Genomic DNA, 12,403 nt, shown 5'->3' on the forward strand with positions numbered 1-12,403 from the left:
CTGTATCCTTGTTGGCTCCCTGCCTCTAGCTCCTGGTGCATTTTCCTCCCCCACCTGGGGGTCATTCTTCCTATGGTCACACCACAGCCTCACACATGCCCAGGGATGCCTACCACTCCATTCCCAGCAGGTCCCCCCGCCTGGAGCTCTCCCCTCACCCCAGACTTTTTCTCTTGTTCATCTTCTGTATGCTCATACCCTCCAAGCTGGAGAAGCGACTAGTCAGTCTGCTGTCTGTGTGCCCTCAATGGCACTGGGACATGCGTCTCATCCTTCCCCAGTCCAAGGAGGTCAACAGACCCCGAACACATCACAGCCTCTGTGCCTATCTCACCAACAACCCCCCCAGCACAGATGGTAGGGAGGGCTGCTCAGCCTCCAGAGGGCTGGGAATGACCACTAGTCTTGTCACAAGGTAGCACCTGTCACCAGCCACACAGCCTGTGTGAGCAAGCTACACCGGCGAGCTGTCACGCCTCCACCCAGGGACCCTAGGATGGGCCAGAACCCACAGGCTGGTGTCAGGTGCCCACCAAGGGCTGCTACTGGTGGTCCCCAGGACCAGGCATAGAAGGCCCTCCCCAACAAGTCGCCGGAGCCACCAGGCAGAGAAGCAAGAAAGCAGAGAAGACACAGTGCAGGGAACCAGTTTATTATCATCATCGGGGCCATCTGATGGGCCACTTCCCATGCACAGACCCTGGTCCACCCTGCAGAAAGGATCAGGAGGGCCTGCAGGGCTGTGCCCCGCACAGGCCTCCCAGAGGCCAAGACAAATGTTCATGGTGAAGATGCGGCTGGGTAGCCCCCACCTGAGAGGAAGACCAGGACCCTAGCCTGGAGCAGACAGGACAAACCTGACATCCCGGCCTTGTGAACATGGCCAGACAGATACAGTGTCCCTGACTTATGTCTAGAGCCCTGAGCCCAGAGCTGCAGTCCATGAGTCTCTCCAGCCTGTACTCTTCAGAGGCTTCTGTACTTTCTGAGACTCCAGATCTGTGTGCAGTGTCCTCAGCCAGACCAGGCCTTGTGAGGTAGCAAGTGCCTGGGGTAGAAGGGGCAGGCAGGCTCCAGCCCTGAGTTCTTGGAGAGTGGAGGGGAGGATCAGAGCACACATATCCATGGGGCACTGGCTTCCTCCACACAGCCACACTGGCTGCATCAGGGTGCCTGACAGCCAAGCCCCTGACGCTTATGGCCTCAACCCTGGGAGGGGCTGGGGGCCTTGTCCCCATCTGGGTGGATGTGCAGAGTGACCGTCTCACCCACTGTCCCAAAGCTGACTGTCTGGGTGGAAACCTCTGTTTTGAAGCTGCTCTGGCCACTGTCTGCAGACCGCTGGACCTGGGTGCAGAAGGACGGCTTCCAGGAGGTAGCACCCCCAGCCCGCACCTCCTGCACACAGAAGGAGACTCCACTGGGGCCAAGGACTTGAGGCCCTGACGGAGACACTTCCCGGTGACTGAAAAAGCTGGATGGGCCTCGTGGGCCCAGGGGACGCCCCACATTGAGCAGGACAGGCCGCCCCACAGTGGGCTCACTGATCTCTCTCTGAAGCACAGAAACCTCGCAGGGTGGGTCATCAGAAGTGCTGGGCACTGGGCCATGACAGCCGAAGGTCTCCCCCTCCCGGGGCACGTAATCCTCCAGGTCAGCCAGCGTCAGCACTCGGCCGTCGTGTGTGAGGACCTTGGGGTCACGGCTCCAAAGGCTGTTGGTGCCCTGAGGCTCCTCTGTCAGGAGGGCACCTCCTTCCTCCATCTCTTCGAGGGGAGCCTCTTCTTCAGCTGCTTGGGGAGGGAAAGGCTCAGGGGTCTCCTCTGGCCCAGCGTCCATGCAGAAGGTGAGAGGCTGTCCAGCACTGACTATGGTTCTGCCCTGGGCCTGGGGCTCCTGAACCAGTAACTTGTTGTTGGAATTGTTTGCATTGGGGTCTCCTGTGGGTGTCCCACCTGACATCGTGAAGAGGAGCCCTGTGGAGCTGTCAGGTGCCTCTCTGGCAGGAGATGCACCCCTGGAGCCCGTCTTCTTCACCTGGACTTCAATAGTCTCCTCAACCTCTACCCACTTGGGTTGGGGCCTCGTGCCCTGGGGCAGGGCTGGTGTGTGGGACTCAGGCTCCGTCACGTACAGCGTGGGCACAGTGGGCCTCCAGCCTGGTTCCACCTCAGGCTTTTGAGGCTGGCTGGCCCCCAGTGAGTAGAGCACCTCAGGGGCCAACTGGCCTGGCCTGGGTGGGCTGGCAGTGCGGCGAGAAGGCGAGCGGGAAGGGGACTTGTTGGGGGACCGGCGCCGGCCACGGGGGCTCTTCACCACGGTGGTGATGGTCTCCTCTCTGCGGGGAGAGGGCCAAGAGGAAATGGGCACAGAGACCTGCAGCCTTGCTCAGTGCCCGCGCCATAAGCACATGCAGGGGCCACATGAGTGATTGGGTTAGTGTCCTCACAAGCAAGTGGTGACACTGCACAAACTCCTACACATGTGCTTGAGCCCAACCTCTGGAACCTACAGAGAACCAAAGAAACAAAGCACAAAGCCCCATCTGGCTAACCTCAAACTCTAGTGTGCATATCTCAAAACAAGAGTTGAGGCATCAGGGGAGGGCCATTCCACATTACAAGGTGCCTCAAAACCCACATTACAATGTCTCTGTGTGCTAGTCTCTCCTCCATTTATGACCATCTCACTTCGGAGATCCCAGTGCTCTTTGTGCAGTTAATGGGAAGGTATGCAGGGACATAGCCATATGGCCTTCCTTGTCCATCCCACCAGTGCCTTATGCTTTATATCATGTGGGTTACCCCAGTGAGCCCTCAGAGAGCAGGAGCCATCCATAAGATGTAAATAATAGAGATGCTCCTTTCATGGATGAAACATAGAGTTAATCTGTATAAAGCTCAGACACAGTCGCATAGCTCCAGGGATGGGGTACTTACTACTACCCCATGTATTGTGGGGCAGCAACATGCCTTGGGGGAGGAGGGAGGAAGTCGAGGAAGGGTTAACCCAGGATCTGACCAAATGTCTGATAAGATTCTCCATAACTTGGACAACTTCAGGCCCCTTGAGGAGGTCATAGGTCCATGGGGACTAACCAGAGTTTCCCAGCCATCTGGTCTAGAGCAGTTTTTCTTGCCTCCTGGCTTTTGCAAGCTTTTCCACAATCTCCACCTGCACACGCCCTCTAGTGGAAGTCCTCCCGATCATCCAGGTCAAAACCAAGTCTTCCTTCTGTGGTTTCACTCAGCTCCAAACCTCTTGTGTAATTTAAGTAGCAACAACCCCAGCCTTGAAGGCACCAAAGAAAGGGATGGCGGGCGTGGCACCGGGGAAATGGGTTATCAGTTGGCTTCCAATCATGAGACACCCTGAGCAAGCCTCTTCCCTGAACGTGAGTCTCCCCATCTCCCTAATGCTAGGGTTGGGCTCGGAGACATGTAAGGGACCTAGAGCTGTGCTGCCCACTAGGGTTACACTATTTTAATTAAATGCAAGTTAATGAGAATAACTAAAATCTAGCATTCAGTTCTTCAGTTACACTTGACACATTTGAAATACTTGGCAGCCACATATGGCTAGTGGATGCTCTTGTAGTGTGCAACATAGAGAATACTTCCAACATCACAGAAAGCTCTGTTGGACAGAAATGTCCTAGATTCTAGGGTTTTGAGTAGAATTCTGCCTCTGGCCCACTGTGGGAAACAGCTCTCAGTCCCGGCTCCAAACTAACTGGTGTGATTCTGGGTCCAAGCTGGGTGTACTGCTGTGAAGTATACAGAGTAAGTCTACCCTGCGGAAGCAATGGAGCCATGGAGGCCCTGTAAGAGAGAGCTGTGAAGTATGAAGGTAGTCAAGACCCCAGGGGAATGTGGGTCCCCTCTGGAGCTTCTGCAAAGTGCTGGCAGTCTGCGTGGTGAGCAAAAGCCATATGGGCAGGTAGTCAGACAAGTAGGTGTCCGGGCCACACAGGCAAGGTCCAGGTGGGTTAGTGGGCATGCAGGGGGCACTGCAGTCAGAAGGAAAGTTAGGAACACGCCTGCACTTACATGATGATGGTTTTCTTGGGGACTTTAGTCTCCTGCTCAGTGACTACAAAGAAAACAGTCGGAATAGCCAGGGTTACAGATCAGCCAGCGCTCAGGAGCTGAGCTGTTTGAATGGCATGGCAGTGTAGTAACCTGCTCGGCTTAGGAGCACTGGATCCAAGCCCTGCCTGGCCTATCTGTCTCAGCTTGAAGCCCCAGTTGTCATCTTTGAAATGGAGATGACAGAGCCTTCTTTGAGTGTCTGGGGGATAAGGAAGTAGAACATCAAATGTGTCTAACATGAGGAAATGAGGGTCTTTCAGGGACCGTAGCAAGAGTAGGGGCCCCATCTGGGCAGTCCACACAGAAATTCCAGCTCTTTCTTCAGCTCATGTGCCAGGGAGCCCTGTGAGTTTGTCAAACCTAAGGTCCCACTGCTCAGACAAAAACTGAAGGCTAGGCGTGGGGAAAGGAATGGCTCATGGGAATCCAACTGCGACTGGGATGGCTGGTGCCTGTTTTATAAAAATTCCTAAAGAACAAAGGCATCTATCCAGGGAGGTGGAACATATGAGCTTTGTAGCATGAGGCCATGAAAATCCCATCAGGAGCAACCAGAAATGCCTGGACAGGGTCCTGAGCTCTAAGTGAGTAGAGAAATTTAGGTGTCCCCATAGAAGCTACCTACAAATTCAACTGCCTTGATTACCCTACCTTTCTACCCCTCTGGAGCCAGCAGATGGAGGATCAGAGTCCCAGAGACAGGATAAGACTCATCTGGGACCAAGCAGCACCTATTCCAACCTGTCTCAAGGTCTCTTCCTCTGCAACTTCTGGGAAGGGCCAGGTTTGCCACAGAGATGCCCCCTCCCAACCACACCCTGCTGGACAGCAGGCAGTCAGCGGCTACCAGTACCCTTAGGTCTCAACAGTCCCTTTTACCATTCTAGGGACAAAGCTGAGTGGGATGCTCAAAAAAGTCAAGTGGCATGGCCTGGGGCACACAGCACCCTGGCTTCGTGTGTGGGATTTCAGGCTTTGCCACAGTGCCATATAGAAAAAGGATTTTCCTTTTAGATGACCAAGAGTATTTTAAACTTGTCTCCAATTGGATGCACATGAATTAAATGTACCAGTTGTATCCGTATGGCCCTTGGGAGCCTCATTTATTTGTGTATATGTGTGTACACAAGCATGTGCATGCACACATGCATGTATGTATGTACATGTGTGTGTTTGTGCTAGCTGCCTCCTGGAGAGGGAAGCCCCCTGGGAGAGAGAATGGAATGCACCAACATGCCCTGTGTGTGAGGATTAAGTTGGGGCCAGAGAGAGCCAGACTGTTTGCCACCTGCAGACTGGACCCTGTGTGCAGAACTCCTCTCCTCGCCCCCCCCCCCCATGACTGGGGTCCCCTCCTGCTGCTCTATGGGGTGGTAGTCATGACATGTCTTGGCTGCCTGGTGCTTTTGTTCCTGAACTGGCCAGCCACCTGATGGGCCCTAAGCTCCAGTGAGTACTGGCAGCTATTGGAGAGGTGCAGCCGTGCTAAGCGAGGCTCCTGGCCCAGTGCGGTTCCACAAGCGAGGGGGCAGCCCCCACCCCACAAGGCTGGCCAGGGCCGTGCTGGCCATAGAGCCACCAGGTTAAAGATGAAGCGGCAGGATAGGGTTAGGAAGCGGTAGGCGCTGGGCTCCAATCCTGGGTTTGTGAGAACCCGCCTTCTTGGATGTGAGGCACCAGGAGGCTGCCCCTCTTCCAGACTCCACAGCCGTCGGACGTTGACAGAAAGTGACCCATCATGACAATGAAGTGAATGCCTCTGTAGGACATGCTTGTTGCCAGCCTGAGAGAGAGCACTGAAGTCCCTATGTAGCACCTCCCCTACATAAGATGCTACACTGCAGGAAGTGCAGGTGCCTGCAGACATCACAGGATCCTCTGGGGGGCAGGAACAAGGACCCCTGCCCTCTGTGATGGCTGTGGAGGGTCTCAAAGGCTGTGAGGCCAAACTTCAGGTGCCAAGTAGGCTGACTGTAGGAGGGTCTAGATAGACAGAGGCGCCCAGGCATGGGGCCCCAGGAAGGACTGGATCCAGTAGCCCAAGGCATCACAGAAGCCAACATTCAGAAGTTGGGAGGACATGTATTCCAGCCCTTCCTACTGTGGGACCTGAAGCTCCACCAGGTATTAGTCAAGCCTCTGCTTGTATGCCTCCAGGAACAGAAGACTTACCACCTTATAGGTGGGGATACTTGCACTGGGAGAAGCTGTCCCTGGGGCTGCACCCTGCCCCATCAGGCTGCTCTCTGGGACTGAGCAGGCCCAGAACAGATTCCAGTTGCTACCCTCCCCATCCCAGCCATTCTTGGGCTGGGCCCATCTGGGATCTTGGACCCAGGCATGAGTGGAGGCGTGAGGTGCCCTGCCGCCCACCCTTCACCTCCCACCCCAAAGCACATCTCCCCCTAGTGAGACACATCCCAGGACCCCAGGGGCCATGCCCGGCCAGGTTAGGGAGGCAGAGCCACGGCATTCTGTTTTTCCCATGAACAACCCAACCCCAACACCACTCCCTCTCCTGGGAGCCAAGCTGAGACCCGGCAGCCCTGCGCTCTGCACACGGCAAAGCTGTCCTACCTAATGTTGCTGCCACCTATCACGAGGCCTGGCTGGCTACTGTCCAGCAGCCTGCCTGGCCCAGATAGGACCTTTCTATGCACTCATTACTGCCCCAGAGATGGTGAGGAAGATGCCACCCCCAGGGCAGCCCTTCAGCCTTGCTGAAGCTCTGGACTCATGGCTCACCTCATGCTGCCCCAGTAGGGCGCTGGGACCCAGACCTTGCTCCATGGCCTCTGCATCCCCTCCTCTCCCAGCCAGACCCCTCCTTGGCCCTCACTGCCCCTCCTCCAAGAAGCACACCTTGATTGGAAAAGCTGGTAGTTTTCCCCAACCCAGCCCCACAGCACTCACCTTCCACAGCTGCAAGCTGCTCTCTGCGACGTTGTTCCCGGGCTCGCACAGCTGGGCTCTGCATGCACAGCTCTGCCCCACCCCTCGCAGAGCCCAGCCGGTTCACCAACTGCAGGGCAGATGGCAGGAGCCTGCTTAGAGCCTGTGGCTCCCTGGGGACCATGCAGGTCGTTTGTAGTGGGGGCCCTCCCTGGCTGTGTCCCAGAGGCATAGAGCCTATCACCAAAGAAAGGGTTCCCACACAGACCCAGCATTGCCCAGGGTTTCCTAGGCACTGGGGACACTGTCTACACACTTCAGTGTGGTGGCCATATGGGCCCAAGCACATGCATGGAACCGAATCTTTACCTACAGGTAACTTATTCATTTCAATTCAAATTGCATGTGGCCAGTAGTGACTGAATCAGACAGTATGGGTCCAGAGCTGGCTCAGGTCTGTGTGTTCCCACAGGAACCTCCATAGGGGCCAGGCCCCACCTAGGCTACCAACAGCAGCCACACAGAGGGGGCTTGTAGCCAGGAAGAGCCACAGCCTGCACACACCATCCACAGACCACCTCTGGCCCTGCAGGTGGGCAAGTGGCTTTGGGAGAAAAGAGGATGCCACCCAGGGTTCCCATCTGGGTCCCTGTCCCCTGTCATGGACACTGGATGGTGGGCCAGAGATCCCCTCCTTCACTGGGGATACTGGGTGATCATGGGCCAGGGATCGCTCCATCATCAGGGGCACTGGGTAATGGGGAGCTAGGGTTCTGTCCTCATCATGGTTCAGGGACACTGGGTGATGGTGGGTTGGGATCCCTCCCTCATCAGGGACACCGGGTGATGGGGGGCCAGGGTCCCACCCTCATCAGGGGCACTGGGTGATGGGGGACTAGGATTCTGCCCTTATCATGGTTCAGGGACACTGGGTGATGGTGGGTCAGGGTCCCTCCCTCATCAGCGACACTGGGTGATAGGGGGCTGTGGTCCCTCCCTCATCATGGTTCAGGGACACTGGGTGATGGGGAGCCGGGGTCCCTCCCTCATCAGGGACACTGGGTGATGGGAGGCCCCAAGCTAGTCCCCTCAGCTGCCCTTATGTCTGCCCATGTCACCTCGCACTCATAGTGGCCCAGGTCCTCCTTGTTGGCCGCCAAGATCTCCAACACCAGCAGGCCACTGCGGGGCTCGTTCAGGGTTCGGTATTTGCCGCTGGGTGTCAGCAGGGCCCCGTCCTTGTACCACCTATGGCCAACCCTACAGTGTGAGGCAGAGCCACCCCAGCCTCCCCGACTTGAGACCCTCCTCTCGCCCCCCCTGCAGTCTGGGCTTGCACATGGAGCCCACCCACACTTTGCCAGCATCCAGCAGACCCTGTCCCAGCCCCCACACTGCCTGGCCTACCTGATCTGGGGGTGTGGGGCACCTTCGATGGTACAGGTGACCTGAACGTCCTCTCCCTCCACAAAGGGCACTGCCCGGACCTTTTTCACAAACCGTGGGGGTACTGTGGGGCCACCGAGTGGTGGAAGGGGAAGAGATATAGAGAGAGACACCATGATGGAGAGGGACCCTACTTCACCGGTGAGTTCCCCAGATGTGGTCGGAATCCACATGGCCACCATCAGCCCCACCCGCAGGCCTGTGCCCCCCACTGAGTCCCCAAGGTAGAGCAGGGTCCAGATGCCCCACACCCCAGCCTCCCTCCCAGGGCTCACCTTGCACCAGTATCTTGCCTAGGGTGCTGGCATTGCCAGCAGCACTGGCCGCGAAGCACATGTACTGGCCGGAGTCCATGCCAGTCAGGTTGTCCAGAATGAGAGCACATGAGCCATCGGGGTCCTCGATGAGAATGTGGTGAGGGTCCACTTCCACTGGCTTCCCGTCTGGAAAGGAAGGCAGGGCTGTCACAGAGCGGACCCTGCTGGGGACAGGAGGCTGGCCTGCCTGGGGGGTTGCAGTCATGGGGCAGTGATGGAGGAGCACTTCTGGAGCATGGACCCCTGGCGGGGAGCCTGGCTGGCCAAGCTGACCCAGAGTGCCATTTCCTTCCCCAGACCTCCATGTCCCATGTGCAGCCTTGCAAAGTAGGCTCCTAGCTGGAGGTAGGGGCCGGGCAGAGGGACCTGGCCCCAACAGACGATGTCTCATTCTGGCACGCAGACCTTCACTCATCTGCCCATTGATTCCACTACTCCCCGGGACCCCACCCAATAGACATGCTCAGACACTGCCCATGTCCCTCATCACTACCCAACTGAATGTCTCCAGCCATCATGCGATTCTCCCCTGCGTGGAGGCCAGGAGAGGTGCATCTTTCCCCGCAAGGAACTGTGTCCTCCACAAATACCTAAAACTTCACAGGGGACCTTGTGTGTGCCGAATGAGGCTGTTTAAATAACAGTTCATAAGCAGCATCATGACCCCTAACTCAGAGGAACCCATGCCAACTGTTTTTAAGCCACGTCAAGTGACCCAGTCACTTTGGGGAAGAGGACACAGGCAGGCCTGCTAGCAGCCCCATAGAAGTCCAGCGTCTCCTAGAACCTGAGGTTTCTCCACTGGGGGGCAACCCACTGCCTGCAGCTAACATCTGGCCCCCAAATGTGGGGACTGACATATGCGGCTCCAGCCAGAAGGCCTTGTTTTCTATCTGTATCTGGCTGGCTTCGTGGTTTCCAAGTGGGGAAACACCCCAGACCCTTCATGCTTCGGTGACAAGAAGGGACACGGTCAGGGACGAGGTGTTCCAGAAGCGAGAGGAGGAGGAAGATAAACAGAAGGCCCCACTGGGCCAGGTAACAGGACCCATGACAGGTCTGTGGAGTCGGTGGCAGACAGCACGAGGTCCACTGGGCAGGAAACCACCCCCCACCCGTTCCCCACCCCCCACCCCCCGCCACCGCTGTGGCCTGTGGAGGAAGAGCCGTGGGGCCGGAGGCTGCAGTCTGGGCACCGAGAAGCAGGGCCAAAAGCAGATCTCTGGGTGGTGCTTTGGCTGATACGCTCCCTCCTGACGCCTGACGTTGACTGGCTTCCTAACAAACACGAGAGCCCATGCTGGGTGCAGTCACCAAGTCCGGATGGGCAGAAGGCAGGAGGGCCAGCACCTGGGCTGGGAGGCCGGGCACCGGAAGTTTGTGAAGGACTCCTTTGGATGACAGCAGAGGAGCCATGTCCCCACAGGGAGCCTTTGATGCCCATCCTGTGGGCTGGTGGAACCTGCGTGGCATCCATAATGTTGTGACAGGCTGGAGGAGGCGGAGGTGAGTGGAGGGCTATAGGAGCATTCTGACAGGTGGCCCTGAGAAAGGCTGGGGGATGTGACTGCTGCTCTGGGCCAGAAGGAGCCCCATCAGCAAGGTCACCACCTTGCTGGGGGTCCCCAGCCAACCAAGGGGCACAGAGCCTCGGACGGTGATGTGACGTGGCTGCTAAGTCAACATCCCCGAAGCCAAAACAGTATTTGCAGAGACGCTGCTCCAGACGGAGTTTTGGGTGAGCCCCAAAAGCGGGACATTACTGAGCTGCGGAAGTGTGTTGTGTCTTCCTGCTCCTCCACCCTGACCTGACAGGTGAGCCTTGGTCCCCTGTGCCCAGAGACCCCAGGCAGGGAGAGGTAGGATGTTCACAGCACCTGCATCCACTCACAGGACTTGAATGTCACCTTGAGGCCAAGTCAGAGTTCTGTGGCTGCAACTTCTACCTCTGGACCCAATGTTTGCGGTATGCAGTTCGTGGGCCAGAGGGAATGTGGGGAGGGGACATTCCAGTGTGGACTCTCCAGGCGCAGATGTGGCAGCAGCCACCAGAGGGAGCAGGTGGCTGGGCAAAGGCAACTGCTCCTATGGCTCCAGTAGGTGTAGACAGGCTGCTGTAAGGGGATCCCCCGTGCAGAGCAATGGATCCTGCTCTTCCACCCTCAGGCACGCAGGCACCAGGACCTCTCCGCATTCTCGAGGCGAGGTCTCTGATTCGTGTCCGGGGCCCTCCATTCTGGACATGTGGCCCCTGTGGGTGGGTCAGCACTTGCCCCTCTCTGCTCCTAACATGGGAAGCGTCCACCCATGACATTCTGCCATTCTGCTGGCTGTCAAGTCAGAAGTCTCCCCACGCTGAGTTCCTCCATTGCAATAACCAACCTTTACCTCTTTGACGCCTACAAAGGGGACCCCCACCTACAGACTCATGTACTGGGACAGAACCTCCCAGGGGACCTTCCCTCCAATTCCCCCTCCCCTGCCCCGTCATCCAGCTCAGGGGAGACCCAGGCTATGCAGTGAGCACAGCAGCAGTCCAGGCCACATGGCGGGGAGCCGGGTCCCAGTTCCATGGGCAGAGCTCAGGGCCAACTGTGTGGCTCCACTGGTGATGCTCTTCTCAGTGAAGACTGCTATGTGCCCACCAGCCTTGAGCTGTTGCAAAAGACACAGCCTGAGAGGCTACAGACCAGTCAGTTGAAGACCCCTCCTTGGGGCGGTGAACGAGGTGAGGTTCTTGCATGGGACACCGCTCAGAGGCCAGGCTGGGGGCGGACTCCCCATCCTGGCAAATCAGTGTCTCCGTCAGCTACCGGTGGGGTTTCCTGCCATGACGCTGCTTTGGGTCACAGCAGCTCTGTCCCTACCACATGACTGTGTGCGCTGCGTGTACTGTGACAGCATGTGTCAACACGGGCTGACCATGTGGCTGCCCCCACCTCCTCCATCCACCCCTTGGGGAGGCAGTCTGGTCACTGGACACAGCTATCCCCAGCCAAGTTATCCCCTCCAGAGCACTCACTGTCCACTCCTGGGCAGCACGTCCCCCTTTCCCCTTGGACGTGGGCCCCGGCCAGCACGCCCTCCTGGAGGCAGCCTGGCCAAAACAGGTGGCCCCAGGGGTTCGTTCTTGCTTCCAGGAAACTGTATGAACCACTCTGCCCCTCCCAGGATGGAGGGTATGAACCCGTCCTCACAGGTCAAAGGTCTGGCCATGAGGGGACAGCGGGACGGACAGGTACCCTCCCAGGTTCTGTGCAGGGGAGGCAGCTGGGGATGGATCTCCTCAGACCCCAGGACGAGGTGGCTGCGGGGCCTCCCTCCAGAATACGACCCTGGGGCCGCTCTCCCAAACTGCTGACGGGAACCAGTCCCTGTGTCCCCCAGCTTCAGCCTGTGGCTCTGACCGCAGGACACGAGGAAGGCCCCTCTTGTGTCCCAGCAACACCACCAGTATCCGCTCTAGCCCCATCCTCAGCCATGAAGGACAAACCAGTGCCCCTGGCTGCTCAACCCGAGGGCCTGCCCCTGGGACAGCTCCCCAAAACTGGGACTGGACTTGGTTATTCAGACTGAACTGAGGACTTGGAGACCTGTCTGCCAGCCCAAGTGACCCACAGTGAGAGTGTCTCAGTTTACCTGGGGGCCTTGGACCAT

General features: G+C 57.6%; 1 protein-coding gene across 39 annotated transcripts in view; it reads right to left on the reverse strand.

Annotated features, from left to right (window-relative positions):
• Nucleotides 1–12,403, reverse strand: part of OBSCN (obscurin, cytoskeletal calmodulin and titin-interacting RhoGEF) — a 165,270-nt gene that overhangs the window by 14,636 nt on the left and 138,231 nt on the right. For 36 of the 39 annotated variants that reach the window (XM_043584471.1, XM_043584462.1, XM_043584420.1 and 33 more), the window contains 4 exons: nucleotides 8,705–8,872; nucleotides 8,391–8,493; nucleotides 8,102–8,231; nucleotides 7,005–7,113 (listed from right to left, as the gene is read on the reverse strand). In XM_043584471.1, coding sequence (XP_043440406.1) covers nucleotides 7,005–7,113; nucleotides 8,102–8,231; nucleotides 8,391–8,493; nucleotides 8,705–8,872 — 510 coding nt within the window. Of the gene's footprint in view, nucleotides 1–636; nucleotides 2,339–4,049; nucleotides 4,093–6,871; nucleotides 6,885–7,004; nucleotides 7,114–8,101; nucleotides 8,232–8,390; nucleotides 8,494–8,704; nucleotides 8,873–12,403 lie in introns of those variants that run through there. The other 3 variants (XM_043584487.1, XM_043584505.1, XM_043584496.1) reach the window with 3 other exon arrangements.

This window comes from Prionailurus bengalensis, chromosome A1 (assembly GCF_016509475.1).
Source record: "Prionailurus bengalensis isolate Pbe53 chromosome A1, Fcat_Pben_1.1_paternal_pri, whole genome shotgun sequence".
In the NCBI taxonomy this organism is placed as follows: Eukaryota; Metazoa; Chordata; class Mammalia; order Carnivora; family Felidae; genus Prionailurus; species Prionailurus bengalensis.